The sequence below is a fragment of the Camelus ferus genome, chromosome 32 (assembly GCF_009834535.1).
Source record: "Camelus ferus isolate YT-003-E chromosome 32, BCGSAC_Cfer_1.0, whole genome shotgun sequence".
Lineage (NCBI taxonomy): Eukaryota > Metazoa > Chordata > Mammalia > Artiodactyla > Camelidae > Camelus > Camelus ferus.
The window spans coordinates 17,361,431-17,388,457 of record NC_045727.1 but is presented as its reverse complement, the minus strand read 5'-3'; the positions used below and the strand labels follow the sequence as shown (position 1 = coordinate 17,388,457).

At 40.1% G+C, this 27,027-nt stretch overlaps 1 protein-coding gene across 8 annotated transcripts in view; it reads left to right on the top strand.

The window, feature by feature from the left end:
* Positions 1-23,692, top strand: part of LOC106731038 (ankyrin repeat domain-containing protein 26) — a 44,201-nt gene extending 20,509 nt beyond the window's left edge. For 6 of the 8 annotated variants that reach the window (XM_032471496.1, XM_032471495.1, XM_032471492.1 and 3 more), the window contains 10 exons: positions 2,053-2,263; positions 3,444-3,627; positions 4,476-4,613; positions 6,056-6,568; positions 8,038-8,190; positions 14,553-14,919; positions 15,500-15,690; positions 17,284-17,494; positions 22,200-22,245; positions 23,410-23,692. In XM_032471496.1, coding sequence (XP_032327387.1) covers positions 2,053-2,263; positions 3,444-3,627; positions 4,476-4,613; positions 6,056-6,568; positions 8,038-8,190; positions 14,553-14,861 — 1,508 coding nt within the window. In that variant the 3' untranslated portion in view covers positions 14,862-14,919; positions 15,500-15,690; positions 17,284-17,494; positions 22,200-22,245; positions 23,410-23,692. The remainder of the gene's footprint in view (positions 1-2,052; positions 2,264-3,443; positions 3,628-4,475; positions 4,614-6,055; positions 6,569-8,037; positions 8,191-14,552; positions 14,920-15,499; positions 15,691-17,283; positions 17,495-22,199; positions 22,246-23,409) is intronic. The other 2 variants (XM_032471494.1, XM_032471493.1) reach the window with 2 other exon arrangements.
* Positions 23,693-27,027: the final 3,335 nt, after the last annotated feature.

The following is a 27,027-nucleotide window of genomic DNA, read 5'->3' as shown; positions in this document are numbered from 1 at the left end:
TCTCAGGAACCTGCTCTGTGTTAAAGCAGAAGCAGACGTGTTGTGCGCTGCCAGCCAGGGGCTGTGACCGTTCCCTCTCCCTGTGCTTTCTGTTGACTCTGCTGTTCCTACGCCTTCACCCAAGGTCAGGGTATCACTACTTCCCTCCTAGAACGCTGAAATCACCTCAGGACTTTCTTCTGCACCATTCCACCTCCTGGGACCTTGGTCTACACCGCAACCATGATTACTAGACAGTTTTTAAAATTCAGGTCTTTGTTACCTCCTTGCCTAAAATCCAGCTCCTGCCACTCGTAGCTCCATGGTTAAAGGCCACCGTCCTCTGGCTTCGTCTTGTTTCCTTTTATTACCCTTCTTTCCACGTGAATTTTAGAATCAGCTTGTCAATGTGAAAACAAAAAGTCTGCTAGTGTGCTGGAAATGAGATGTAGATTATGTTGAATCTGTAGATTAATTTGGGGAGAATTGACTTCTTAACAAAATGAAATTTTTAATCCCGAACAAAGTTTATTTCTCCATTTATATAGGTCTTCCTTGATTTTCTCAGCAATATTTTAGAGTTTTTAGTGTCTGGGTGTTTCCATCTTTTATGAGTTTACCTGTATTTCTTATTTTTCAGAGAGATTATAAGTAGTATATTTTTATTTATTTATTTTAAAATAATATATTTAAATTTTAGTTTCTGATGATAGAAATACAGTTGATATCTGTATAGTGACTCTCTGCCCTCCAACCTGGCTGAACCCATTTGTTAGTTCTAGTAGTGTTTTTATGGATTCTCTCCGATTTTCTAAATAACCAGAGGTGGTCCAGCTTTTTCTTCTTTAAACTACTGTGTTACTAAGGATAGTTCACATTTAAGACTTGCAGCCAATAAATACATTCTCTGTCACAGCTAATCAGCTCTGTCACCGTTGCAACAAGAGTAGCCATAGACAATACACAAGTTAATGGACGTGGCTGTATTTCAGTAAATGTTTATTTACCAAAGCAAGCAACCCAGCCCACAGGTTGGAGTTAGCTGACTCGCACCATGTAGTCATATTCCCCGCTGATTAGCAGATAGTTTTACCTCTTCATTTCCCATCCAGATGCCTTTTGGTTCTTTATTTTGCCTGATTGCACTGGCTCCAGTACAGTGCTGATTAGAAGGAGTAAGAGAAGCCACTCCTGTCCGGTTCCTCACCTTCTGGGAAAAGCATTCCGTTTTTCACCGTTGCGTATGGTGCCAGCTGTCGGCTTAGCACGGATCTTTGTCATAGTGAAGACGTTCCCTTGGTTCCCAGTTTGCTGGAAGTTTTTATCAGGAATAGATGTTGAGGTTTGGCAAAAAGAGGTCTGCCTCTTTTTATCCACTGACACGATCATATGGTTTCTTTTGTAGTTTGTTAATATGATGAATAACATTGATTTTTACGTGTTAAAACAGCCCTGCATTCCTGGGATACACCCGACTTGGTCACGATGAATTATCCTGTATTGTTGGATTTAATTCGCTAATGTTTTGTTTAGAAATTTTACCTCCATTTTCACGACATTAGTTTTCTTTCTTGTAATATCTTTGGTTTTGGATTCAGGGTAATGTGAGTTTCATAGAATGAGGACATATTTCTTCCTCTTCATTTTTTGAGGAGAATTTGTGTAGAATTGGTATTAAATTTTCCTAAAATATTTGGAAGAATTCACCAGTGTAACCATTATGACTGGAATTTTCTTTGTCGTAAGGTCTTTAAATAGGACTTTTGTTTTGGTTTTTAAGATGTAGGGCTTTTTAGCTTATTTGTTCTTTCTTAAGTGAACTTTTGTAATTCCTCTCTTTCAAGGAATTTTACCCACTTCATCTGAATTGTCAAATTTATTTGCATAATGTTCATAATATTACTTTGTGATTCTTTTAACATCTGCAGAGCTTAGAAGAATGTCTTCCACGTTATAGATGCTCAATATCCATTTGTTCAATGTATGGATGAATGAATGTGAAAATGCACAGTCCTTTATACACAAAAATTATTCATATATTTTGTTTCTATTTTTGTTTTCTTCCTAATGCAGATTCTGATAGGTTATTGAAAATTCAGGATCCAGTTGATTCATTCCGATCAATAGAACTTAAAGAATCTGACTGCACACAACTTAGAGGAAAACTTAAAGAAATGGAAAAGAAGGTGAACTGGCTACACACAGAGCTGCTGAAAACAAGAGAAGCAAAATCACAGTTAAAACTTCAAAATATGGAGTGGGAACGAGAGCTCCGCCATATGAGGTACTGAATTTCTTGATTTTAAAGAAATATTTGAACTCTTTATATTTACTTTAATACTGTAGGTATGTAGGAGAAGTCATAATTGCTAACTTCCCTTTTGGGATTTTACAGGGGAGAAAATTTCATTAATATTGTGGAATGTGAGACTCTTGGAAATAACACAGCAATATATATATATATATATCTCCTCATTCTATATTTCTTTAAAAAAATTCTTTGATCTTTATCTCTCAAGTGTTCTCCAGAAAGTTTATATTACTTTACATTCTCACTTGCAGAATTATGAAATGACCATTTTTCTCAAGGCAGAAACTTTCAAAAAATTTATGCAGTTTGATTCTTAACATATGAATGGATGGACTGAAAAGTAAAGTGGAAAGTGATTACTGGTTAGTTTATTCAGCATCGCTCTCATACAGAGATAAGATTAGTTCAAAGGTCTATGCTGAAAGCGTGGATTACTCTTTATTTTTTAATTACTTACTATGGATCCTGCCTTGTACCATAAGGGATTTAAAAATGATTTACTAAATAAATAATATTCAACAAGGTAAGTTCAAAGTGTTGCAAAAGAAGAAACAAAGTGTAGGGCATCAGGGAGTAGAGTCCCCAGCCTCGCCTTGGATTATGCTAATTAGCGGGTCTGTGTTCTGGAAAAGGCACCTGTGGTTGTTACCTTCCCCTGGAGATCATGTAGGAGTCCCTGTAATACTTCAGGAAGTTGAAATTTTATCTCTCATGAACTTATAAACTTGTTTCTAAATAGCAACTTCTCTTTTAACTAGTAACTAATTTCTCTGTCCCAATGAAGGAGTAACTTATGACTATGTGGGGAAAAGAGGGTAATTTTCAATTCAAACCTTAGTGAATAATTGCAAAATTTCTTTCCTACACTATTGACCAGAGTTACTCTTGATTGAAACTCAGTAGCATTTTGTCTTTTCATTGCTACTTTTCAAACGTGTGTGTGTGTGTGTGTGTGTGTGTGTGTGTGTGTGTGTGTATCTTTATGAAGAGATTGAAGTGAGGAATTTAAAATGTGAGACTTAGAAATGAAAAAAAAATTGAGAACATAGAAATTCCATTAGGGTAATAAATCAGCATGTGAAGAACCAGATCATAAAATGAACTTTTTATTTTCTAACAAAATAAATTTTAAGGTAAGCATATTTCACTGCAGATTCACATTAGAACAAGAAACAAAGAAGAAGAAAAATGCTTATACATTATATGAAAAACCTGAGGATGATTTAAAAAGAAAAGAGAAACAAGACAATGAGCAAGTTTTCCTGAAGCAACAGATTGAAAGCACTGCCCGAGCACTAGAATGCAAACCGAAGGGCGTAAGGAATAAACCAAATCAGGTAAATTAATCTTAACGTGAAAGTTTCATATCTCTAACACTGTTTCATCAATATTATTTATAATATTCTTTTGAATGAATCTATATTTTCATTTAAAACAAATAAAAGTTATCTCATCCTAGATATGAACTATGACATTTAGAGCTTAATTTACTAATTTCTTGGTGTTCTTGGCATCTAACAGATGCTCTGTGTCTTTTCTGAATGAAGGAATGGAAGTTAAATTGAGCTTAATCATTAACATAAGGTTTGACAGTTTTGGTCCGTTCAACAAAATAACAAGTCTAATTCAAATCCATGTGTTAATTTTGGCTTTTTGAAGTTAAAATCCAGGTTAAATCGCCTTGAGACTATGATGGAACTGGTTAAATGCCTTATAAAGAAATTTTCTTTCACTGGGATTTCAAAATTTGTAGATACTGACAGGCATATGCAGAATAGATAAGCCAGATTATACTGTATAGCACAGGGAAATATATGCAAGATCTTGTGGTAGCTCACAACAAAAAACAGTCACAATGAATATATATATGTTCATGTACAACTGAAAACTTGTGCTCTACACTGGAATTTGACACAACATTGTTAAATGACTATAACTCAATTTCAAAAGTGTTAAAAAAGTTTTTCTTTCATGATACTACATCCCTTGTGTTTTTGCTCTGTGATAAATTTAGCTGTCATGTATATTAGAATTTGAGTTATTTATATGCATTAAAGGTCCCTGTGCTTAAAAAGGCTACTTCTTTTTAACAGGTTTAAAAAATTTTTTAAAGATTCCCCTCCTAAGCTTTTTTTGACTTTTTTTCATGGTATAAAACCCAAAACCTAATGTAATATGTCTCCAGGTTTTAGAAGAGCGAAATGACGCTGAGAGACAACGTTCTCGAGTGCAGAATGCCAGAGTAATACAAGATGACATCCTGGCCCATCATCTTTCCCAACAAAAGGAGGCAGAAAAGGCTAATAAGGAAATGAATGCTGAGGTATTTTCTTTAGTCATCTTCAAACGTGTGTGTATGAATTTGTATACTTACATAGTTTAAAAACCAATACTGTAGGTACAGAAAGTATAGAGGGTTTTAAAAGCCTATATATGTAAATATATTTTCTGGAGGTTTCATTTCCGGTCCATTGGATAAAGCAATATTTTGAATTCAAGTCCACTTGCCGGCAACAGTGACGTAGTGACATTCACAATGGCCTCATCCAAGGAGAGGCTGTTAATATTGCCCATAGGAATCGATGAACTTTCCATTATCTCAAAACTGTTGCTCCTAACGGCAGGCATTCTAGTTTCTGGCAGTGATCTCACTCCTTTGATAGACGAATGGAGAGGTAACTTTATCATTTCCACTGATGGTAAGGAGGGAAAAGCGCAGCCAGTTCAGAAACCGTAGTTTGGGTGTCATTCTCCTACGTGTGATGAAAAGGAACGCTCTGCTCCATGTGGTATCCGATTTCAGTACAAGGAGATTTCGAATATAGTGATAGATATGCCGTACTCTGTACTGAGTGATAATTTATTGATCAGTATTTTATTTTTAATAAAGCAGGTTCACTGTATTTCCCTGCTATTTCACATCCATTACTGTTATAAACACCATGAAGAAGAAATCAAAATTATTGCAGAAGCAAATAGTCTCCTGATTTTCTACGAAGAGCTCTGTAAATTTGACCTTGTTGACCTTTAGTGTGTTCACCATTAGGGAAGTAGAAGGCTTCTGTTGTGTTTATGTATTTATCCTAGAGAAGTAGCTTTGGTTTGGTGTAAGTGTCAGAGAGTCAGAAGCCCTGGGGGAAACCCTGCAGCTTGCTTGTGTTTTCAACCCTTTATTCCAGAATTGTCACAGCTAAATGAGTTAACTGATGTTTGTAGATGTGCTTAGAACAGTGCTTAGATTTATCATTTATCTGTAGATGTAATTCTTATAACTCGCTCTAAAAATGATAGGAAGGGAGAATATTTATGGAATATTCTCAGGAAAGAAGTTTTTAGGAAATCTAACCTGTCCCAATTTATACAGAGCTAAGGCTCTTACTTTGGGGGTAGCTGTAAAGGTAAGATGTCAGATATAATTTTTAAGTGTAGTCAGATTTATTCATTTTTTTTAAGCCTTTTGGGTTTGTTGTATTTCAGAGAAAGAAAGGCCTTTCCGATTCTGAGCTTCTTAAACATCCTTTTGTGGTTTCTTTTTTACTTTCATGGATTCACTGTCTTTCATTAAATTTTTGAACTTTGGGGATTTCTGGTTGTTTAAAGTTTGAGATTTGTATCCACCTTAAGTTTTTCCAGTTGGATACCCAGTTACTGCAAACTTTTTGTTGTATAAACTTAGAGATTAGTCTTTCACTTCAAAGGAAATTATGATATGTCAGTTTATTGCGTACAGTTCAAAGAGTAAGAGATGAGGGGTTTCACTTACAGGACACGATGGATTTTAAGCTGTCTGACCCAAAAGATAGCAGCGAGGTGCTTCCTCAGCAACTTCCTGAAGCTGAACGTCAATTCCGTGGCCCAGAAATTGAGCTCCATCCCAGGAGAGATGCTCTTAGACCAACGACGTTGGTATTAGAATGCGTGCATAGAGACCGAGGCCAAGCCCAGCGTTCAAACAAGGAAACTGAACCCTTGTCTCAGAGCAAACAAGGGGAAGTCAGCAAATACACTGGGAAGCAGGCGTTCTTGAAGGAGACAATATGTAAACTACAGAGTGAAAACACGTTGCTTCGACAGCGACTGGAAGTTGCTCAAAATGAAGGCAGAAGCGAAGAGACAATACTTAATGCCCCACAGCTGTTTCTGGATCACATGGGAAAACTTGAAGCCATGAGCAGACGAGTTCTGATGCTGGAGGAAGGAAACAAGGAGTTAATCGATGAATGCAGATGTTTAAAGCACAGACTGTGTCAGTATGAAACAGACAGAGCAGAAATGGAAGTAAGTACCCAGAAAGGGAACCAATTTTCAGACTTCCTCAAAGAAAATTCAAAGTAGTATCTGATGAAAGCTGAACGTTGAAACTAGTTGAATATGAGAAATGTGCGGTCTATAAATATATACACTGTAAAGCAGCCTAAAGGCATTTCTTGTATCCAGCAAACAAAAATTAGACCTGAGAGGTGCTTTACTTTGAGTAAAGATGCCGTGTCACCTGAAATTCTAAGAGATTAAGCTATAAGTTGTTGACAGATACAGGCAGGTCTTAGTAATTTATACTGCCCAAATCATTTTAATCTTTCTGTCACCACATTTTAGTATCATGAAGCAGATAAATGAAATGCTCAGAACTAAAATGAGTATTTTGAAATTAAGATTCAGTTGTGTGAACAAATGAGTAAACAACAAAAAAAAAAAAAAGAGAGAGAGAGAGAGAGAGAAAGATTCAATTGTGTGGATTACCTTGACAGTTAAATCCAGATTTCCCAGATGAACTGATGTGTAAATGCTGTATCTTGCAGTACTTTTCCTTCAGTAGCTTTTCATACATTGTTAGTTGATATAACTTTATTTTTATTCATGTCAATTGGAATTAAATTTAGAAATACTTTCCATCTCAAATCATGTATTGTTATGACCTCTCCACTCCTTAAAGACATCTACTTTTCATTCAGTCATAATTTGGGACAAATGTAAATTTTAGCAAAACTGTGTTTGACTTAGTCTCCCCTGTTCTATTTATAATTTACTTTGAACATTTTTTCAAATAATGTGCTCACAGTTCTCATTGCAAGGCTCAGTTACTGTCATTTGGATCTAAGTTTGTCCAGTACAGAGGAACTGGAGCGCTCTGTGATGTTCGAGTTTGGCACTGGGGTCCCATTTTCAGACTGAGGAGGAGCAGCCAGAGTCCTGAGTGGCAGGAAGGGAGTGAGTGGGAGGGGTGGGGGGAGCCGTAGGAGCTGCAGTCCAGGAGGCAGGGGAGGCCAGGTTGTCTCGGGTCCCCAAAGGCCATTGGAATAACCTCGTTTTTATTGTGAGATGGGAGTCTATTGGAAGGCTTTAAACACCAGATTGAATATGTGAAGAACTCTGAACTTAAGCCTCTAATGAGAAAGAGGGAGAATGTTCCACAGTGTGGAATTTACCACCACTCATCCCACCCACACACCCCTTTCTGTTTGAGACTTCAGTGGGGGTAAAGCTTGGCCACTTCCTGGGAGGGGCAGGGAATGGCTGGTGGGGCTGCATCCATCGTCTAAGTTAACTTACTGTCGGTAAGGCAGGAGGGTCATCGCTTTCTGTGTCTTTAATGGAACTCAGTAAAAGGAATGTGTGCCTATGAGGAAAAGAAGGCGAATTGATGTCTGTGGGGATAGTTCTCAATGTCCATTTGTTGGAGTTATATATTATTAATGTAACTTAATGATAAGGTGACTTAAAATTCAGTAACAGAGTTATCTCTTTAGGCCCATATGAGACAGCTTCAACAAGAACTGACTGACACCCGAAAGAGAGTGTCCATGTTGGAAGCGTCCCTGGAGGTGACAGCACATCATAAGACTAATTCAGAAAACAAGAGACGGGATGGAGAGAGGAAGTCACATCAAACTGCGAATCCAGTACGTATGAAATTCAGCACGTCGGCCGTGAGTGTGCAGCGCAGAGTGTTGCAGGACACTAGCTTTTCAGGGACAGCTTTCTTTTGCATCTTCATTATAATTACACTTTTATTATCTTTATAATGCACTTGTTTCTTAAACTTTGACTTTCATTCTGCCATTCTTTATTTTTTTCTTATAATATTTACCCTTAGAGAAGTTGAGATTTATACCTCTTTCCTCACAGAAGTGAACTTTTTTTCCCTATTAAACAGTATTTTTTAGTGATCTCTCACCACAATGAGGCAAGCTAGATCAAATCAGAGGATAATGTTTCATGGAATGTTCCAGAAAATTGTCATGTCTCATCTTCACTTTTGTGAATGGATATCGAATCTGTGTGTATTTATTTCATGGATTTCAGAATGCCTTGTGCAGAAAGGTCATTATACAAACCAGTTGAAGTTAGGCATTGCCTTCATTTTCTCTTCATTTTAGACATGTTGTCAATGCACGGAGAAATTCAGATCACATCTGTACACCCAAAATAGAGAATTAAGAAAATTGTCTAGATCCTGCCTTTGGATTTTTTTTTTTAAACTTTGTTCAAATATAATTCACATATTATAAGGGGATTGCATAACTCAAGTGGTAGAGTGCATGCTTAGCATACACAAGGTCCTGGGTTCGATCCCCTGTACCTCCTCTAAAAATAAATAAGTAAAACTTAATTACTTCCCTCCACCAAAAAAGAAAAAAATTCACGTATCATATAATTCGCCCATTTAGGATGCATAGTTAGTATCTCCTAGTATATTCAGAGATGTGCAGCTGTCACCACAATCAATTTTAGAACATTCCCATCACCCCAAAAAGAAAGCCTGCATCCCTTGGCCATCACCCCCAGCACCAGCAGCCCCCCATCCCCTGGCAACCACCAGTCTGATTTCTGTCTCTATAGATGTGCCTGCTCTGGGTGTTTCCCAGGAATGGAATCACATGCTGTGTGGTCCTTCATGATTAGCTTTTTTCATTTGACAAAACGTCTTCAAGGTTCATCCATGTTACAGCGCTTGTCAGTGTTTCCATTTCTGTTTATTGTCGAACAGTACTCGGTTGTGGGGCTAAACCATTTATCCATCCATCAGTTGATGGACCTTTGGGTTGCCTCTGCTTTTTGGCTATTGCTAATAATGCTGCTGTGAACATTTCTGTCCAAGTTTGGGTGTAAACATGTTTCCATTTCTTTGGGGAACAGACTTAAGGATGGAAATGCTGTCATATGGGTCTTATGGTAACTCTGTTTAACCTTTTGAGGACCTGCCATACTGTTTTCCAGAGTGGCTGCACCATCTAACATTTTTATCCAAAGTGTATAATTCTCCCAATTTCTATGCATTCCTGTCACCACTGGCCACCAGCTCTCCTGGTAGGTGTGAACTGGCATCTCATTGTGGCTTTGATTTGCATTTTTCTGATGACTAAGAATGTTGGGGATCTTTTCATGTGCTTATCCATTTGTGTATCTTCTTTGAAGACCTGTCTGTTTAGGTTTTTGCCCATTTTCAAATTGGGTTGTCTTTTTATGATTGAATTGTCAGAGTTCTTTTGTATCCTGGGTGCAAGTCTTTGATCAGATGTAGGATTTTCAAGTATTTCCTCCTGTTCAGGAGCTTGCCTTCTTACCTTCTTGTGGTGTCTTTTGAAGAGTAGAAGTTTTTAATATTGATGAAGTTCAGTTAATCTATTTCTGTCTTTTACTGTCCTAAGAAACAAGTGCCAGATCCAGTCATGAAGACACACCCCTGTGTTTTCTTCTAAGAATTTTGTAGTTTTAGCTTTTTCATTTTGAGTTAATTTTATATATATTGTATGAGGTAGAGGTCGAATTTTGTTCTTTTGCATGTGGATATCCAGTTGTCCCAGTACCATTTGTTAAAAAGACTATTATTGTCTCATTCAGTTATTTGACACTCGTATTGAAAATCAATTGACCGTAAATGTGAGGGTTTCTTTTAGATTCTCAGTGGTGATGCATTGATCTATGTCTGTCCTATGCCAGTACCAATTCAGATGTTATGAGAACTCTTTCCGAGTCTTCTTGCATATTTCCAGTTGTTTTACATAATAATAAAAAGTCAGTGTCACGGAATGTCTGTAACTCTACTTCTGTGGAGATTTGCTGCTTCGTGAAGGGGCCTGTGGCCAGCTTATGCCTTGCTGACTCTGTGACATGACAGAAAGTAGGCTTGCAAAGGTAAAGTCCATCCCTTCCCCCCCATTCAGACCTTTAGTTTCTCACCCAGTGCCTCCCACTTCACTCCAGTTTCCATCAAATCATGGTCACGGGATCTGCTGACTCAGTCTGCAATATACTTCATTATGTTGCATTCATTATAATTCATAGACTCATCCATAGATTTCAGTATCTAGAGGCAAAAGGTTAAGCCTGGAAAAGATTAAATCAACCTTCCTCTTTGGAAACCTCTCTAATCCATCATCTTGCCGTTCACGATGAAGTCCTCTTTTGGCTTGGTTCTTGTGTGTAACACTGGTGCCGATCTTGTTCTTGGTGTACATCCTGCATCCTCAGCTCCCTGTGTCTACCTCCTTTTACTTAAAAGGAGAGGCGCCTAGCTGTATTCTATAGCTTAATGCATAATTAATGAAATAAATATTTCATCCCATCCAAGGAAAATTTTCCAAGAGTACAGCTGTTAAAAATTAGATAATATTCAATCAGTTTATCAGAAACAGATAACAGATTAGTAATTTGAATTTCAAAAGTTCAAAGCCAATCTCTGATATGGAGAAGCATTGTGCTACAACATGAAGCTGAGACAATCTTACCTTCCCTTACCAACAAGCTTTTAAGTAAGGTAAAGGAAAAATTGTATTTAATTTAAATACTGTGAAAGGACATTACATTTATGGTTCCATAATATTTTATTTTGTCTCTGAGGAAAGGAAAATGAAGAGTGAGTGCTAGATTAATACGTTCTCAAAGCTGCCTGTCTCTTAGAATTTCAGTTAATTGAAATGAGGTAAAAAGGCTGATTTTGGTAAACTGACTCTTTCTATTTGTTTTTCAATTATTAGACTTCAAATCCTGTGTCTCCTTGCTCACCAGTCTTCCTTAACCTCAAAGTTGAGGGGAAACTGTGAAATACATGCCTGTTTGTAAGGAGCTGTAATGGGATGGAGCTCTAAAGTATCTTCCCTCTCGCTAGTTCTGAGGTCTTTCTTTCAGTTATCTGCTGCTTCTCATCAGCACTTTGTCATTAATAAGTTAATCTCAACGTTTGTTACATTCCAGTTTATAGGAGACCAATTTCTACTATATTCAAGTTACATTTCTTACTGTCTTTTTTCATCCACTTTTCTGCTTATCTGTTTTTGCCTAACAAACTCCCCAAAGTTCAGTGGCTTAAATAAGCATTTATTTTGTTCACAACCTGCACTTAGGAAAAGTGTGGCCAAGACAGCTGGCCTGTATTCCTCTCAGCTTCAGGTGGGGCAGCTCGAAGGCGGGGGGCTGGAATCACGTGAAGGTTCACCCATTGATGTCTGATGGTTGATGTGGGTGGTGGGCTGTGGCTTAGGTGGGGCGGGAAGGTGGACCCCCTCCCCTGGAACATGTAAGCTGTCTCTGTGGCCTGAGCTTGCCCACCTGAGACTGGGTTCCAGGGTTAAGAGCGAGGCAGAAGCTGAATTGCCTTTTCAAACCGAGCCCTGCAGTTCACTCGGTGTGACTTTCACTGTTTTCTGTTCATTAGGAGCAAGTCACTTAAGGTTGGCCCATATTCTACCTTTTTTATGGAATTTAATTTTGAAAATTTATGGAGACACTCAAAAACCAGCATAATCTACTCACTAGCCACAACGTTTTCTTACTGCTTCCACACGAGAAATCCACTTATCCCCACTCAGTCCCCAAGCAGGTCTCGGTCGCTGTGGTGTTAGGCTCAGGCTCCAGTGCAGGGCCTTACTTTCCCATCTTCCCCAGGTCCAGGTGGGGCTCAGGTTCCTGGGCGTGGTGGTTCTGGAGTACAGCCCTTGGGAACACTCCCCTCAGTGCTGAGGCTTGAGGATAAGGAGACACGGGTTATTTGCCGCCACACACCCGACATTCTTTCTGAACTGCTAAGGACTCCCTCACTCACAGCTGGAAGGTGGGAGGCACACTGGCTCGTAGCAGTTCTGAAGTGCAGCCCGATGCTGCCGGCTCTTTGATTAGGACTTAGTCATAACCCTGGGAGGGGTTCTCCTTCGCCGCCCTCTCTGAGCTCTTGGTTCTGTCCCTTTCATGAGCAGTGACCTGTGTTTGCAGCTGAGTGGTTCTCTGAAGCCAGCTTCCTCCTCGTAGACCTTCTAAGAAAAACCCAAAGGCCTCTTCCCGTTTTGCACTGTCTTGTCTCTTTCAGTCCAAGCTAGCAAGCAGTAGTTTTGCTACCACAGTTCTCTTTAAAACTTTGAGTTTCCTGTGAATTTTATTGGGGTTCCTGCCATTGGAAAAGCTATTCTCACGTCTTTTTGAGATAAACTCTTCACCTTGGGCTTCCTGTGAAGCTGTTGTGGGACCGTGCCTTTGAAATTCTTATGCTTTTAAGATCTTTAAAGGAATTTGAGGCAGCACGTTAAACCTTTCCAAGGTCTTAACAAAGTCTTGGCTTCATCTTTAGACTGTTTTCCTGGCAGCACCCTAGATTTGATCTTCGCCCGGAAGCCATTTCTCTGCTTACCCATTATGTGACAATTGGGCATGTGGAGATGCTTTAAATGGGATACAGATATTTGAACCCAGTGAGTCCTGGTTCCTTTCTATTTAATAATCTTTTTGCTTGTTTTAGCTTATCTCTCTCATCAATTTTACTTTCAGCTGTTCGGTAGCAAGAGTCCCGTTCCCTCCGGTTTCAGTGTCATTTTCTTCCCTGGCCTAGAATCCTTCACTCTCAGCCCTTCAAGGGCCCTCAGGCTTCCACTAACAGTCTCGTGGACACTTTGGGCTTTCACTCTTACTCTTCTCTACATCTGTTCAGGTTTCACCTACCTCCAGGTGCAAAGGCATCCCCACAGTTTGGGTTCTTTTCTAATGGTTGTGCCCCATTTTTAATATCAATATCTGTGCCAGTGATTTATTGCTAATAATTTATATAATAAACTGCCTCAAAACCTGGTGACTCCAAACAGCATTTGCTTGGTTCCCAAATCTGTGTTTAGACAAGGCTCAGTGGAGCCAGCTCATTTCTTCTCCACTTGGCATCAAGCGGGCACTAGAATAATCTAAAGGCTTGTTCATGCACATGTCTGGAAGTTGGAGCTGGCTTTGGTTGAGGACATTCCCTGGGGTCATCAGCTGGGACAGCTGTGTGTACAAAGACTCAGTAGGTGGCCTGGGCTTCACAACGTGGTGGCTGGGTTCTAAGGGTGAGCATCCCTATGGAGTGAAAGTCAGAGGCCATTTAGCCTTAGAAACCACACAGCAGTGCCCCCGCATTCTGTCCCCTGGAAACCAGTTAACTGAGGCCAGTACATACTTCAGGGGAGGGAATTTCGCAGGGGAAGTGCCAAGGAATTTGTAGAGATGTTTTACAACCACCACCTCCGCCTGCCTTGTCTCAGCAAATAATCCTTCTATCTGAAGGAAAGCAGTTCTTCCCAAGTCAGTGTCACTGAAATTCCAGCAAGTTTTTTTGTTTGTTTTTGTTAAGTATGTTCTCTTGTTTTGTGGAGAGCCACAAAGGATTACAAGAATTAAGGCTTTTTTGTGTGTTTAGAAAAATGTATCGGTCATCTTACTAAACCACTACACTAGGAGATGGATTTCTCCTTAACTCTGTGAATCATTCATTGCTCCTTGGCATGCAATTCAAACTAGCATAAAATATTTGTAGTTCAGAGAAAGGCTTATGGCATTAGAATCCATATTTGTAAGATGTATTAATTGCAGTCTTTTTTTCAAAGTCTTGTTTTGGGAGGCATTTATTAATTCAGCCCTAAGTAACTCAATATGATCTCCCTAAACTTTAAAAATCATGAAGAGTTGAGACTTGGGGAAGGAAGGGCTAAGAGACTTTCTACTAAGAGGTGACTTGTAGTCATTTTATGTAGGAAAGACATGAAACAACTACAGAAAATAAGATTGTAAAATCAAGTACAAATGTATAACAAAGATGATGAAAATAAACAGTATATTTTTGTGACTCTTGGTGGTTTGAACTTTTTTTCTTGATTTTCTGAGTAATTTGAGTTTCTCCATTCCACAAGGTAGATATGCCACTTTATTGTAACTGAATTTATTTCAACCTTTGATGCTGGGTTAGAGTTAGGCTGTTCTCAGTCTGCTAACCTCATTACCAAACAATTTTATCTTTTTCATGCAGAATGCTGATCTTCCAGCAAAAGAGGAGTCTACATCTTCAGTAGTTCTCCATCTGAGTGCAGAAACTCAGCTTCTTCTAAAGGAGTTGTTACCTGTGAAAGAGATGCAAAGGAAATGTGAAGCACTAGAGGAGGAGAAGAAGAAGTTGGAGGAAGAAGCAGTAAATCTGAGGACGTCACCTCGAAATGAACCCAGTGGAACGCAGCCAAGTGGAGCATTACAAGCGGGAGCCTGGAGAGCAAGCAAGACGGGATGCAGTAGAAGCACTGAAAGAACTCAGGCAGGCTGTGCAGCACAGACAGGAAACTGAAGAGCAAGCAAGACATGATGTAGTAGAGAAACTAAAAGAAATCAGCCAGTTTTTACAGGTGAGACACTGATCTGTAACGTGCTCTAACTCACTTTGCTGAGAATGACAGTTCTGATGTGTACATTTTATGTGTTTCCTCTACTTCCCATATAGCAGTTGGTTTTGTAGATTTCTGGAAGGAAGGCCGCATTTGTTACTCCCTTTAAATAATTCAGTTTCCATCATCACTATCACTAAATTGATCTTTCAGAACAATTCTCACTAGAGAATCATTTTTAAGACCAATTGGTGTAAGTCAAGACTACTAGGAGGAGAAGAATATATTGTGATGTAAATACTGTGCCACACTCGGGGATTGCTCTTAAGTTGTATTGTTCAACTTTTAAAATTTTAAATTGATCCTTTTATTCTTTGAACTATCACATTACATGAGTACTAATATAAGAGTGATTCAACTTTAATTTTGTAATTCAGATTTAATTCACTTGACATTGATGATAAGTAGTTTAACATTCAGCTTTTTTCTCACACTTAAAATTGCTCTCTGAGTCATTGACTCAAAACTAAAGGGAACAAATAGACTGTAATTACTCAGGTTATAATTATTTTTAAAGTTGTATCCTTTTAATTTGCTTTAGGCACAAGCAGGATTTCAAGAAAACGTGTTGAAAGAGTATAAGCGTGCTTCAGTTAGTCAAACGGAACCCAGAGTTAAAGATCTGGAGCCTGAACTTAAAAGTGATTGTAATGAAAACAGATTGGAAAAATACAAACAACTCTACCTGCAAGAGCTAGAAAATAGAAAGTCTTTGGCAAGTGAACTTACCTCGTAAGTCAAAACGTAGAATTATAGAAAATAACTCAGGTCATTAATTTGCCTCTAAGGCATAATTCTTACTGAGCCAGGTTCATGAGGTGAGCAGCAAGTGAAAACTAACTAGATAGTGTAATTTGGGGAAATGATGTTAGCAAATGAACTCCCCTTTAAAATGTCAGTCCAGGGCACTTTGCATCTCCCTGCCTTTTGTTGCTTTTACACGACTTTATTTTTTATATTTGCATATATTTAACCTGATCTAGTCTTTAAGCTAGGGGTTTTGCAAACTTTGTAATTTAGACAGCCATATTATCACAAATTTCTAGCTGGAATTCCCATAAATAGAAATGTTAATGAGTTTAAAATTGACTGTGTTTTGGAAGAGCACAATGTAAACCCAAGGGGCCCCATGCTGGTGTTTGGTGAATTTACTTTGTTGATTGTGATATTTGGTGTCACCGCTCGTGGGCACCCTGAGACGAAGTACTGTACCCTTCTAAGTTTGTCTCCGCTACATAAAGGCATGCTTGGGGAATAGGGGGAACTTCACATAGGGGTGAAGGGCAGCATAGTGGTTCACAAAGTGGCTAAGAAGAATGTGGTGGCCTGCCCGAGGGGGTGTGTGGGAGACAGAAAGGGCGGGTCCCACCTCCGGTGCCTGAGTAGCAGTGTTACAAGCTACAGGTCTCCCCGCTATCCAAAAGTAGAGCGTTCCTATGAAAGTTGTCGATGTAAAGCAAAGAGGCAGTTACCTTAGGACACATCTTGCTGGTGGATGCATGAAATAAATATGCATAAAGCACAGGCGCTCACGGACACAGTCCTAAGCCGTGGCGGCGTGATGCCGGGACACTGAGTGTGGTTCTGCGGAAGGAGCTCGGTGGGGCCCCTCTCGCTGCTCGGGGCGCTCGTTGCCCCTCTGATGGCTCGGGCTAAAACAAACACCCAGCGCTATTCTGGCTTTTTGCTTTTTTCCCATAAAAGTGAAAATCCGCTTGAGAGTTTGTTTGATTATGGAAAACAGGTGCTGATGTAGGCCTCTGGTAAAAGCGAAGTAACAAAGTGAGCTTTGGGAAATTGGGGGACACTTGAAATTGCCCCTGGCGCTGTCGGAGTTCTTTCCCACCATCGACTGTGCCGCCTGGTGCCCCCCAGAGGTGGTGGCTCTAAACTGTTGCTCAGTGCCGCATGCTTCCTTTCTCCCAGGTAATGAGTGAAATGTGTATATAAGGGGGGTGAAAGCAAATGCTTGAAAATGGCTTTGAGGAATGGTTTATCTTTTATTTCTAAACTGGTTTACTGAGGGTGAGTATGTCTAGATGCAGCCGGTGCAGAAGGCAGTGGGGGTCCTCTGTGGGGGCGTCTCCATCTCTGACTCTCCCCACTTTGAAGTACTTGTTAGTTAAGCGCCCCCCCAGGCACGTACGTCCTTCTTTAGGACAGTTTTAAACTGTAATTGTTTACAGTAGGTCTTCGCTGACGTATTTTTGGTGTTAAAACGCAGTTTAATGGGACAATCTGTTTACTATTATAGCAACTGTAAAAATACACATCACTTAGGAAGAAAATGAAATGAATGAAATCTGTGTTTTGCGATCCTCGCAGGGTTAATGAGAGGCTGGCCGAGGTGAGCACTAAGCTTCTGCTGGAGAGACAGCACAAGAGCTCTTTCCCTGGCTTTGTTCCTGCAAGGCCTGTTGGCGCACCGCCTTCTGCTGCTGGTACTAGCGTGGAGGCCAAAAGGAGTCCTACTCGAAGAAGGCGCTTCAGGACTTTTTCCGACCCTTCAACTAACTTGAGCGTTCCCTTGTTCCGGGTTAGTTATATTATCTTTTTTTCCTTGGGTTTCAGATTTCTGATACAATTCTTGTTTTTAATTTGATGAAATTCTGAGTTGTTTCTTTGACTTATGCACACTAAGTAGAAGCCATAGTTAATTGTGCTAATAAAGAAAGGAGACAAATTTTATAATTTTTTAAAGTCCCTGGACTTGTAGTTTTCAAGAGATACCTGTCATTAACTTTATTCAATAGATGCAACTAAACTGACAAATGTTAAATTTCTTAAAAAGCTCCATTTTAAATTCTATTTTAGAAGTTAAGTATTAGTGCCAAATAACTAGAGATCCACTTTCCATTGATTGGCTTAGTTTCTGATTGATTTCGTTTTGGCATTGGTTGATAGTAATTTTCAAGTTTTGCTGCAGCCCAGTTTTTCTACCCCTAAGCATAAGTAAATGATTGGCATTGAGCTACTTAACCACATGCGGATGCTTTTTATGTAAAGGAATCCAAGATAAATTCTTTTTATGAATTCAATAAACTTGTAACACTAAAAATATTAAGTTCCGTTTTTAAGTTTAAAATTTTTATCATTTTCTTCTGTAAGAGTACATCCTTAATTGCTATTTTACTTCTAGCATTGTTATTTTAATTGTTATAAAATGTCTTACTGAGCAGTTGTAGAACATTTCTAAATATGTAGTCAAGGAAAGCAAATACTTCAATTTTTAACAAGAAGTTCACTTATGTCTCTGTCTTGCCCTCACCTGCAGGAATGCCGAGGTGGCAACGATAGGGAGTGTTTAAATTACAACCAGTTTTCATTGTGTATCGTTGTTAAAATAGCCATTTAAAGCGGTACGCGTTGGTTTATGATTTGATGGTGTTTTCATGATCTTCTTGATGCAGAGAAGGGTAACACGGGCCCTTGTTATGTGAGGTCTCAACCCATTTCTTCTCACTTGGCTTCGTGTCATAATAAATCAAAGAAGAAAAAAGCTCAGGTTTCGTAGACAGTGTTGTGGGTAAATTGAGTCTAAGTGCTTCAGAGTCATGAAACCGGACTGCGTGGTGTTAAAAAAAAAAAAATGCATGGCTAACACTTCCGCCAGTGGCTAAGCATGATGCAAACTCGAAATGTTTTCATTAGTTGTCACCAAAAAATCGACAGTGTGTCACTTTGCAGGATGATGGTGGAAGAGTGTGAGTGCAAAAGCAATGCAAGAGAAAGCTCCTGAGGACAGTTTTCTCCTTTAATGTTTTTGGGGAAAGAGGTGTCTATGTTTTAGTACTTCTAGATACACTGGAAAATGATTTATTTTAACCTCAGTGTTGTAGTTCCGAGGTACACGTAGTTCTGTGGGGCCGTGGGGCCGAATCATGCTAGGTTTAGCAGGGAGGTTAACAAGCCCCGTTCTGTCCGGGTGCAGAGACACGTCTCCCTCAGCACTGCCGGGCGCCTCACAGGAGTTACTGTACAGTTACTGCTTACAGATTTCTTAGTCAGACTTAGAGAAAGAAGGTGACTTGTGGAATTGCTAGGGATGTAATTATTTCTGCTGGGAAAACATAAAGTAATGCTATGAGAGGTGTGAACATACTGTTTAAAATGACAGGAAGGGATGGGTTTTTGCATGGGGCTTAACAAAACAACAGACTTCCACAGCTTTTCAGCTATGGTTCTAGAAAGCAAAATGTTAAAAATGGCATTGCGGTTGAATTTAACATTCTCCTTTATGTGCAAGGTTTTAACATTTTGGACTGTTCCTACTGTGAAGTTCCAGCTTACTCAGCATTTTTTTCTAACTTGACAGAAGTGTTGCTCTAAGTCTGTGAGTTCAGTCGTGCTGGTTGTCGAAGCAAGTTTTTTCCAGTTCGTAACACTTGGGTTTATTGCCTCTCTTACCACTGAATGAAGTATAGCCTTGTCACGTGACATCGTTGTAGCGGTGACAGATGGACCCCGTATCTGTTTTGCTGATTTTTACCCTCAGATTTCACATTCTAGTTTATTTCTGGGGTGTTTTGTCCTACATGTCAGAAGCAATTTTACAATTTTACTCAATTGTGTTATTTAATTATATTACTATAAAATACAAAAAGTTAAAATTATCCTGAGCAGATACATCACTGTTAGATTTTCTTGCACATAGAATTTTTTTCTGAGAACTGAAAACTTAAAAATGGATTCCAGACAGTATTATAACAGACAAAATTTCTCTGTTTTAAAGATTATTTTGTGTTCAAGAGTGTTTTAGTATTGGTATGCCTAACGTGAAGCATGGCCACAATAGTTAATAAATGTCCTTCAGATCTATTTTAAATAGGAAGACTAAATGTTACACTCATTGATTTTGGACTTTTGGTGTATTACTGACACTTTCAAACATTTTCTAATGATTTATTTAAGTAACTTAAATTTCTCAAATGTCCATTCAGTTTAGCAGCCCTTTTTCTAAATGGGATTATAGCAGTGCACCAGAGCTAAAACGACTAACATTCCTAAGACTTTAACTTTTGACATGACACAGCACTGCGTCTCAGCAGAATCTGGTCACGTTTCTTTTAAAAGTAGGCTTCCAAGGCAGGGCACATCCACTCTGAATTTTAATTCTAATCAAACTATCACAGTAGTTAAGCTCACTTCTCATAAGGCAGAGGCAGAGTTCAGTAACCTTGTTTCTGCTATCAGCTCTCTGCCCTGTGGACTCCCTCCTGCCCTCATTTCATTTTGTCTGAATGGACAAATGAGGAAGCGTGCTATCTTTTGAAAGACAATCACTCAACTTCTTCCAGTTCTTTTTCTTTCATTCACTTTTTTCTCTGTACTTAATTTTTTAGCTCCTTGATCAACAAATACTTTCTCATTTCCTTTCTCTGCAGCAAAATACATGCATTTAATAGTTACAAACTGACAAGTGTCATTTCCTTCATACATTAACCTATTTACAACAGGATAATGAATCAAAGCAGTTAAATGACTTGATTTTATTTCATTTCTGGAATTGTACTTATGTTTATAACATTTAAATAAGAATGGTACCAAATTTTAACTGAAAAGTATCAATAATCTGAGAACATATTCACTTTGGAAATGAACGTGTGTGTATACGTGTGTGGCAAGTGTGTTTTTATCAAATTGATCTCGGAAAGAGAGGGCAGCATTATCTTTCAGCCTGTGACCTCAGTTTTGACCTCAATCCTGCAGTGTCCCCAGTGGGACCTTCCATTTCTATGGGACATAGTCTGCAAACTGCCAGTTAGGAGAGAATGCTCCTAATTAAAAACCATTAGAATTAAAACTTGCTGATACATTGTCTTCCTGTGTATAATTTTCTCACCTTTCTGTGTTTTTGTTAAATGGAAAAGTTTAAGTAAAACTGCAGGTGCCTTCTCCTTATTAATGTTGGACTTCAGACCACTTCCACCATCTGGACATGGGGGTCCTCACCTAGAAATAAACATAAAGGTCCCAGAAGTACCTATTTAGGAAAATAGCTTTGCAGAGGAAAAGATAGTAATCTTACATTCAGCTCATGTGAAAGTGTGATCTACATTTTGCATAGTGCTTATTAACGGTTATATGAATTTATTTCAGTAAAGTCTTCTCCCTTCATCTGTTAGGCGTTTTTCACTTCACAGGACCCACCTGGCACTGTTGTCACGTTGTTGATGGCAGAAGGCCTCTGTAGAATGCTCTTGTCAGACAGTGTTACGGAAAATAGTCTCTGAAAATACTGGCAAATGGTAGCCCCAAATTTTGTCTTTGCACCTAACATTTACAAAGGCCTCGGCTCTCGTGTCGCTGTTACCACCGCAGTGTTTATTATGTCTGGTGGACTAGTTTAGACCCTGTTTAGTGAGCGGGTGTCTTTTATAAGAAAGGTTTTTAAAAAAACACTCTAGATGGGGACATTTGTAGTTTGAAAGTCCCCACACATTTCATAATTAAATACGTAACTAATTAAGTCATGTTTCAAAAAGTTGGCCCTAATTTCTAGAATGGAAACAAAGTTACATTTAAAGAATTACGTATTGTTTTCCTTATTTCTAACTCTAGGAAGTTGTGAATCAGAAACCAACTTTTGAAACTGTCGCTACCCTCTCCTTTTCTTTTCTTCAAGCAGATTTTCTGGTATGAATATTTTAGTCATAGACAGAGAGCAAAATACATTTGCTTAACTTGTTTGCCAGTAGAATTTTCACTTGACATTATAACAGAACACTTCTTCATTTTATGCATCTACGATTGTGTGGTAAAAACATTAGCAAGAACAGACCTTAAAATTAAAAGTGCAGGAATGGAAAGCTCATTTTAAGGAAAAATCCATTAACGTTAAAAAAACTAAACTTTTATAAAGGGCAGTTTTTCTGAGAACTGCAGAGTAATGCATTCAGTGTAGAACATGACTTGAATTGTTTAAACTCTTTGTGCTAATGAGATCGGGCATCGCCCTCTGAGATTTTGTGTATCTGACAGGGCAGTGTTTATTGTACTTTCCATCAGGGGAATCTAAATAGCCTTACATATATATGTTCTCTATTATCTAAAATCAAAGTAAGTAGGAATTTATTTGATTTTATTTCTGTGATTATTTTTTCTATTTAAGCAATCCTCAAGTTAGGTCAAGTCCCTAAATGTATTTATTTAAAGGTCACATTTCATAAGCTAGCTGTCATTCCTATGATAGTGTTTCTTGTTTAACTTACACATTAAAAATAATATTTGACTTATTTCAGATGCGGAAGTAGTTGGAGAATAATACAGATAGAGAATTAAAAGAAGGTATGTTGCCAACATTTCTGAATTAAATTTAGACATTGATTTCCAAAATACACTGTAAACAGTAAATGGCACCTCTTTCTATTGTTTGAATAACAGATACTATGTTAAATTTTTTCTTACACATATCTAATGGAAAATGTGAAAGCATAATTTCATTCATAATGATAAGTGTACTTATTCCTCATTTATTCATCATGATCCATAGCTTTAAAAAAAATCTCAGGAAGTCTGTGTTCTCTCTCTATTTCTGGCTGTGCCCTTCCTCTCCCGCTGTCCCCGTGGGCCTGTCACCTGCACACGGACCTGTTCTCAGAAAGCATGGAGGTCATCAGCTTCTCGAGTTTGGTAGTGACTGAGGCCAAAATCCCAGACTCAAGCAATCACAGTTCATGTACCTGTCCCCTGGTGGATGACAATTAATTTCCTGTCATTCACTTTGTCAGGGGTTAACATTTTGCCCTCAGGAAAAATTCCAAATTCCTTAGCTTGGAAGAAAAACACCCACATCGATCTGGCTCTTGCCAAAGGCTTCAGCTGTATCTCTTTACTCCCCTGCCCTGCCCCTTGGCTCCAGCGGCTTGTCAGACTGTGTCCGGCTCAGTGGGCGCCCTTCCTGCCTCCGCTCTTTGTGTTTGCTTCTTGCCTCTCCCTCCCACACTTTCTCCTCCTCCTTTGGGTATCTGCTTACACGTCACAGCCACCAAAGAGGAGACAGAATTGACACAAAGCTGGACGTCCCTTCTGAGTGTTCCAACTGTGCCCTCTTTTATACCTGTCATGGCATTTATGTCTGTGTACCGAAATTGCCTGTTCATCTAGTTTTCCAGTTTATGGTACATGATTTTTCAGGGTGGACTCTGTCATCTTCATCTTGTGATTCCAGTGCTTGTCACAGTGACTTAGTACATGGTTGCCGAGTAAATGAATGAAGAATGAGAAAACCGGGGTCTCTGATCCTTAGCCACAGGAGCAGTTAATTCAACATGCAGCCCTGGGCAAAGTCTAGAATAGTAATCTTGTATTTTGTGTTGTAATCGTATGTAGGTATTTTTCATTCTTCTTAAAACTTAGAAGAGTCTCAGCTTTTCTTAAAAAATAAACTGACATTTAGTTACCTATGAAGTATTTTAAGTAAAGAATCTAATTCTTTCATTTTCTTTCCAGCTACTACTGAACTCGGATCTAAGTCCTAGAGACTCTCTCACAGCCTTGATGGACGAATCAAGTCTAAGTCCAGATCTGGTTTCGAAAGCACGTGAAGAATATGTGGAGATTTTGAAGAATAATTATATGATGTGCAAGATAAATAGTAAACATTTACCTGCTGGGCTGTTTGCTTAACATTTTATTTACTTCCCGTTATGTAAGATACTGACACTGTTTATTAAGGGAAAATACTCTTGCATTCTATGGGCATGATTAAAATTGATGTAGTATTTTAAATCACGTTTCTCTGCATCTCATTGACTTTTAAGCAGATTTTGGGAATAAAACCCAGCACTCTGGAGTATTATATACTCAAACTGAGCCCAGATGCCAGCTGTTTAAACAGCACCCAGCCACCCACCAAACTTGTCGTTGATATTGAGCCGTGTTGATTGATAGCTTTTTTGAATTTTCCAGCGTTAATCACTGTCTATAGACCTAAAGATTTAGACGACAGCGTTTGGATCTGCTGTGGCTGTTGCAGTGTTCTGATGGATCACAACAATCATTACAGTGCCATCAAGCTTTCTATATGTCACCTTAAACACTGATTCACAGATGTTTCCTCATGGAGAAGCGAAATCTGCCTCAGGCTTTTCATTTTCTGTATTTATTTAATTTTTGGAAACAGTCTTAAAATTAGAGACAAGTTCTGAGCACCAGACTCAAACGGACATTGTCACAAACATGCCATCTCTCCCATACATTCTCCTAAGGCGTTATCTATCTTCCCTAAATGTCACTTGTTCTACCATAAGTGCCCTTTCTCTCCCCTCTCACCAAGAAGTCATTTGTTTTTCAGAAAATGCCTTTCTCCTTTTCCTGTCACTTATTAAATTGCATATAAGCCCCCACTTTAGCTACCCTCTTCAAATCCCATTGCTTTGTGAACTCCTGCATGTGTTCATACATAATTTTTTTCTCACAGTAATCAGCTTTAGTCAATTTAATTTGCAGGTTCCCAATCACTGAATGTAAGATGGTAAAGGAAATACTCTCCTTCTCAACAATTTCCAGGAGCTAAATTTTTAATAACTCCTACTTAGATCCTTTATTCCCTTTTCTGTCTTTTCAGTGTGCTTACTTGGCAAAACTCCCAACTGCACAACAGACTGATTGTCACTCTTCCCCCTTACATCCCCCCAGGCATCTAAGTGCTGCTGAAGAAAGTCACGCACTGCCCAGCGATCCTACTACTTTTATGTAGTTAACTTGCACCTTCTTCCTTCTCAGTGATGATTTCAAATTTCCCTCTCTGTAAACATCTCCCTCTGTTTCTTCCCTCTCAGATGAACCAGACAGTCTTACTTCTGACGACAAACTTCCTGAAGGATTTGCCTGCTTCCCCACCAGCAGTCTGTCCCCACCCACTCTGGTGTGTCTTCCCTTCCTCCATTCCCACGCAGCGAGTCACTGATGACTCCCACGTCTAAACCAAAGTGACACCTTTCCAGCCCTTGTCTAACTGAACTTCTCATTCCTCCGGGCATTCCATGTAGCTGACCTCTGTAACTGACCGCTGCCTGCAGCTTCCTCTTTAGTCTTTAGCTGAAGAGGATGTTGAAGGTGAGGGCTGCAGCCTTCTTGGTGAGTTCACTCAGTTTACCCTGGCTGTCTCCCATGGGTATACACAGGAAGTATACGTGTTATTCAATTTTTATTTTTCTCCTGTTAGTCTGCCTCATGTCAGGTTAATTCTTAGACCAGCCAGATGAGCCTAGAAGGGTCGAGGGACGCTCCGCGCCCCCACCCCAGCACAAGCCTGAGCACAGGTAGCTGTGCTCATTCACAGCTGGCGTGGGCGCTGCCGCGCCTGCAGGGAAGAGATCGATGGCAAACTCCGCTATTCCTCCAGCACTAGCCAGTGAGCTGAAGCTCACCTGAATGTCCTCCAGGCTGAGCTGGGGTCACTGCTCCCGGCAGCAGAAGACTGCCTTTGTGAAAGAATAAAAATTGAGTCTGCATTGCTCGAGAGGGCTCACGAAGGAGGTGTGACTTAACGCACATCTCAGCCCACAGAGAATCCGGCCCTGTGAGCATTTATTACCCTAATGAAGTCATCCGGAACACCTGCCAGAAACTTCAGCTACTTACTGAGCCCCTACCCTGAAATAAACTGTGATTCCTTAAGGACACGTGTCTCCTGACTGACTCACATCAGTGTCAGTCACAATCCTCATCAGGCAACTTTTGACAGCCTCTTGGCTTTTTGTCTTTATAAGCCCCTGACTCCCGTCTTGAAACACTCAGTTTTACCCAAATCTGTGTCTCCCAAGTCACAATTTATTTCTTCCAGTTTTACTGAGAGATAATTGACATGCAGCACTGTATTATAAGTTGAAGGCATACAGCACCAATTTCCCACCGCCCTTGGCCGAGACCCCCAGCTTACCAGCACAGGTGAGGCAGAGCACCGCACAGGGCCAGGGGCAGGGGCTCAGGGCTGGGATGGCAGAAAATCTGAACTTGTGGAGGCGGGCCCAGGGTCAAGCTGGCTGAAGCCAGGAGTCCTGCCCCCGAACAGGTCTTGGGGGATCTGGCAGGGAGGGGAGGGGGTCTCGGGAAGCTCTGTGCACTAAAGTTGGGTTTACCACCCTGACTCTTCCTTTAGCCTTCTCTGGGCCATTTATTTTTCCACGCGCTCAATTGGCCCATCTGTAAAATGGAAACTATATGTGAGGGACTCCACTGAGACCTGCGTCCCATTGCTGCCGACGACCACTGTGGGCCTGGGCGAGACTCCACTCCCCTTTGGGGCTCCACTTCACCAGCCATAAGATGAGGGGTTTGGAAGGTGCAGGCTTTAGGGATTCTCTGTTCACGGTGGGATTCAGATAAGCCTCAACTTGAGCCCAGGAAATGTGGGTTCTGTGACCTTGGCCAAGGCCCTTCACCTTTCTGAGCTGCCTCAGTTTCCTCACCTGCAAAATGGGGACCACACAGGTCCCCACCTCAGAGGATGGGCGTGCAGCTCTGAAACAATCCACATAGAAGACTGATCCCACAGGAGCTGCCCAAGGACCCCCAGCTCCTGTTAGCAGAGGGAGTCAGTGCAGAGCTCAGGAGTCAGGCAGCCTGCGCTGGGATTCAGAACCCACCCGGTGAGGACATCCCTGGAATTCAGTTGCTGTTCTCACTGGGCCTCAGTTTCCTCAGCTATAGAGTGGGGATGATAACGTTTCCAAAGGGTTGATTTCAGGCTATGAGGATGAAAGAACCACGTGACATGCCTGTCATGGTGCCTGGCCCACAGCAGGCACCCAGTACCTGCCAGAGGTGAGGCTGAAGATGCGGGTGATGAGAAAGCAATTCCGGGCAGATGCAGCAAAGCCCCTTTGTCCCCCGGCTCTCCACACGGACATTCCCTCCAGCTGTGTGTCCCTCAGCTCTCTGGCTCTGATGTCCTCATCTCAGCCAGAAGGTTCAGGATCTTGTAGGGGCCACACGCCCCTCAGTCCTGGGAGCCCCTAAATCCTGTGGTTATTAGACCCCATGTGCCAAGCCCCAGCAGTGATGTTCGCCACAGGCAATTGCTTGGATCTTGGCCAAAAGTGGGGGGAGGAACTGAGGACCTTT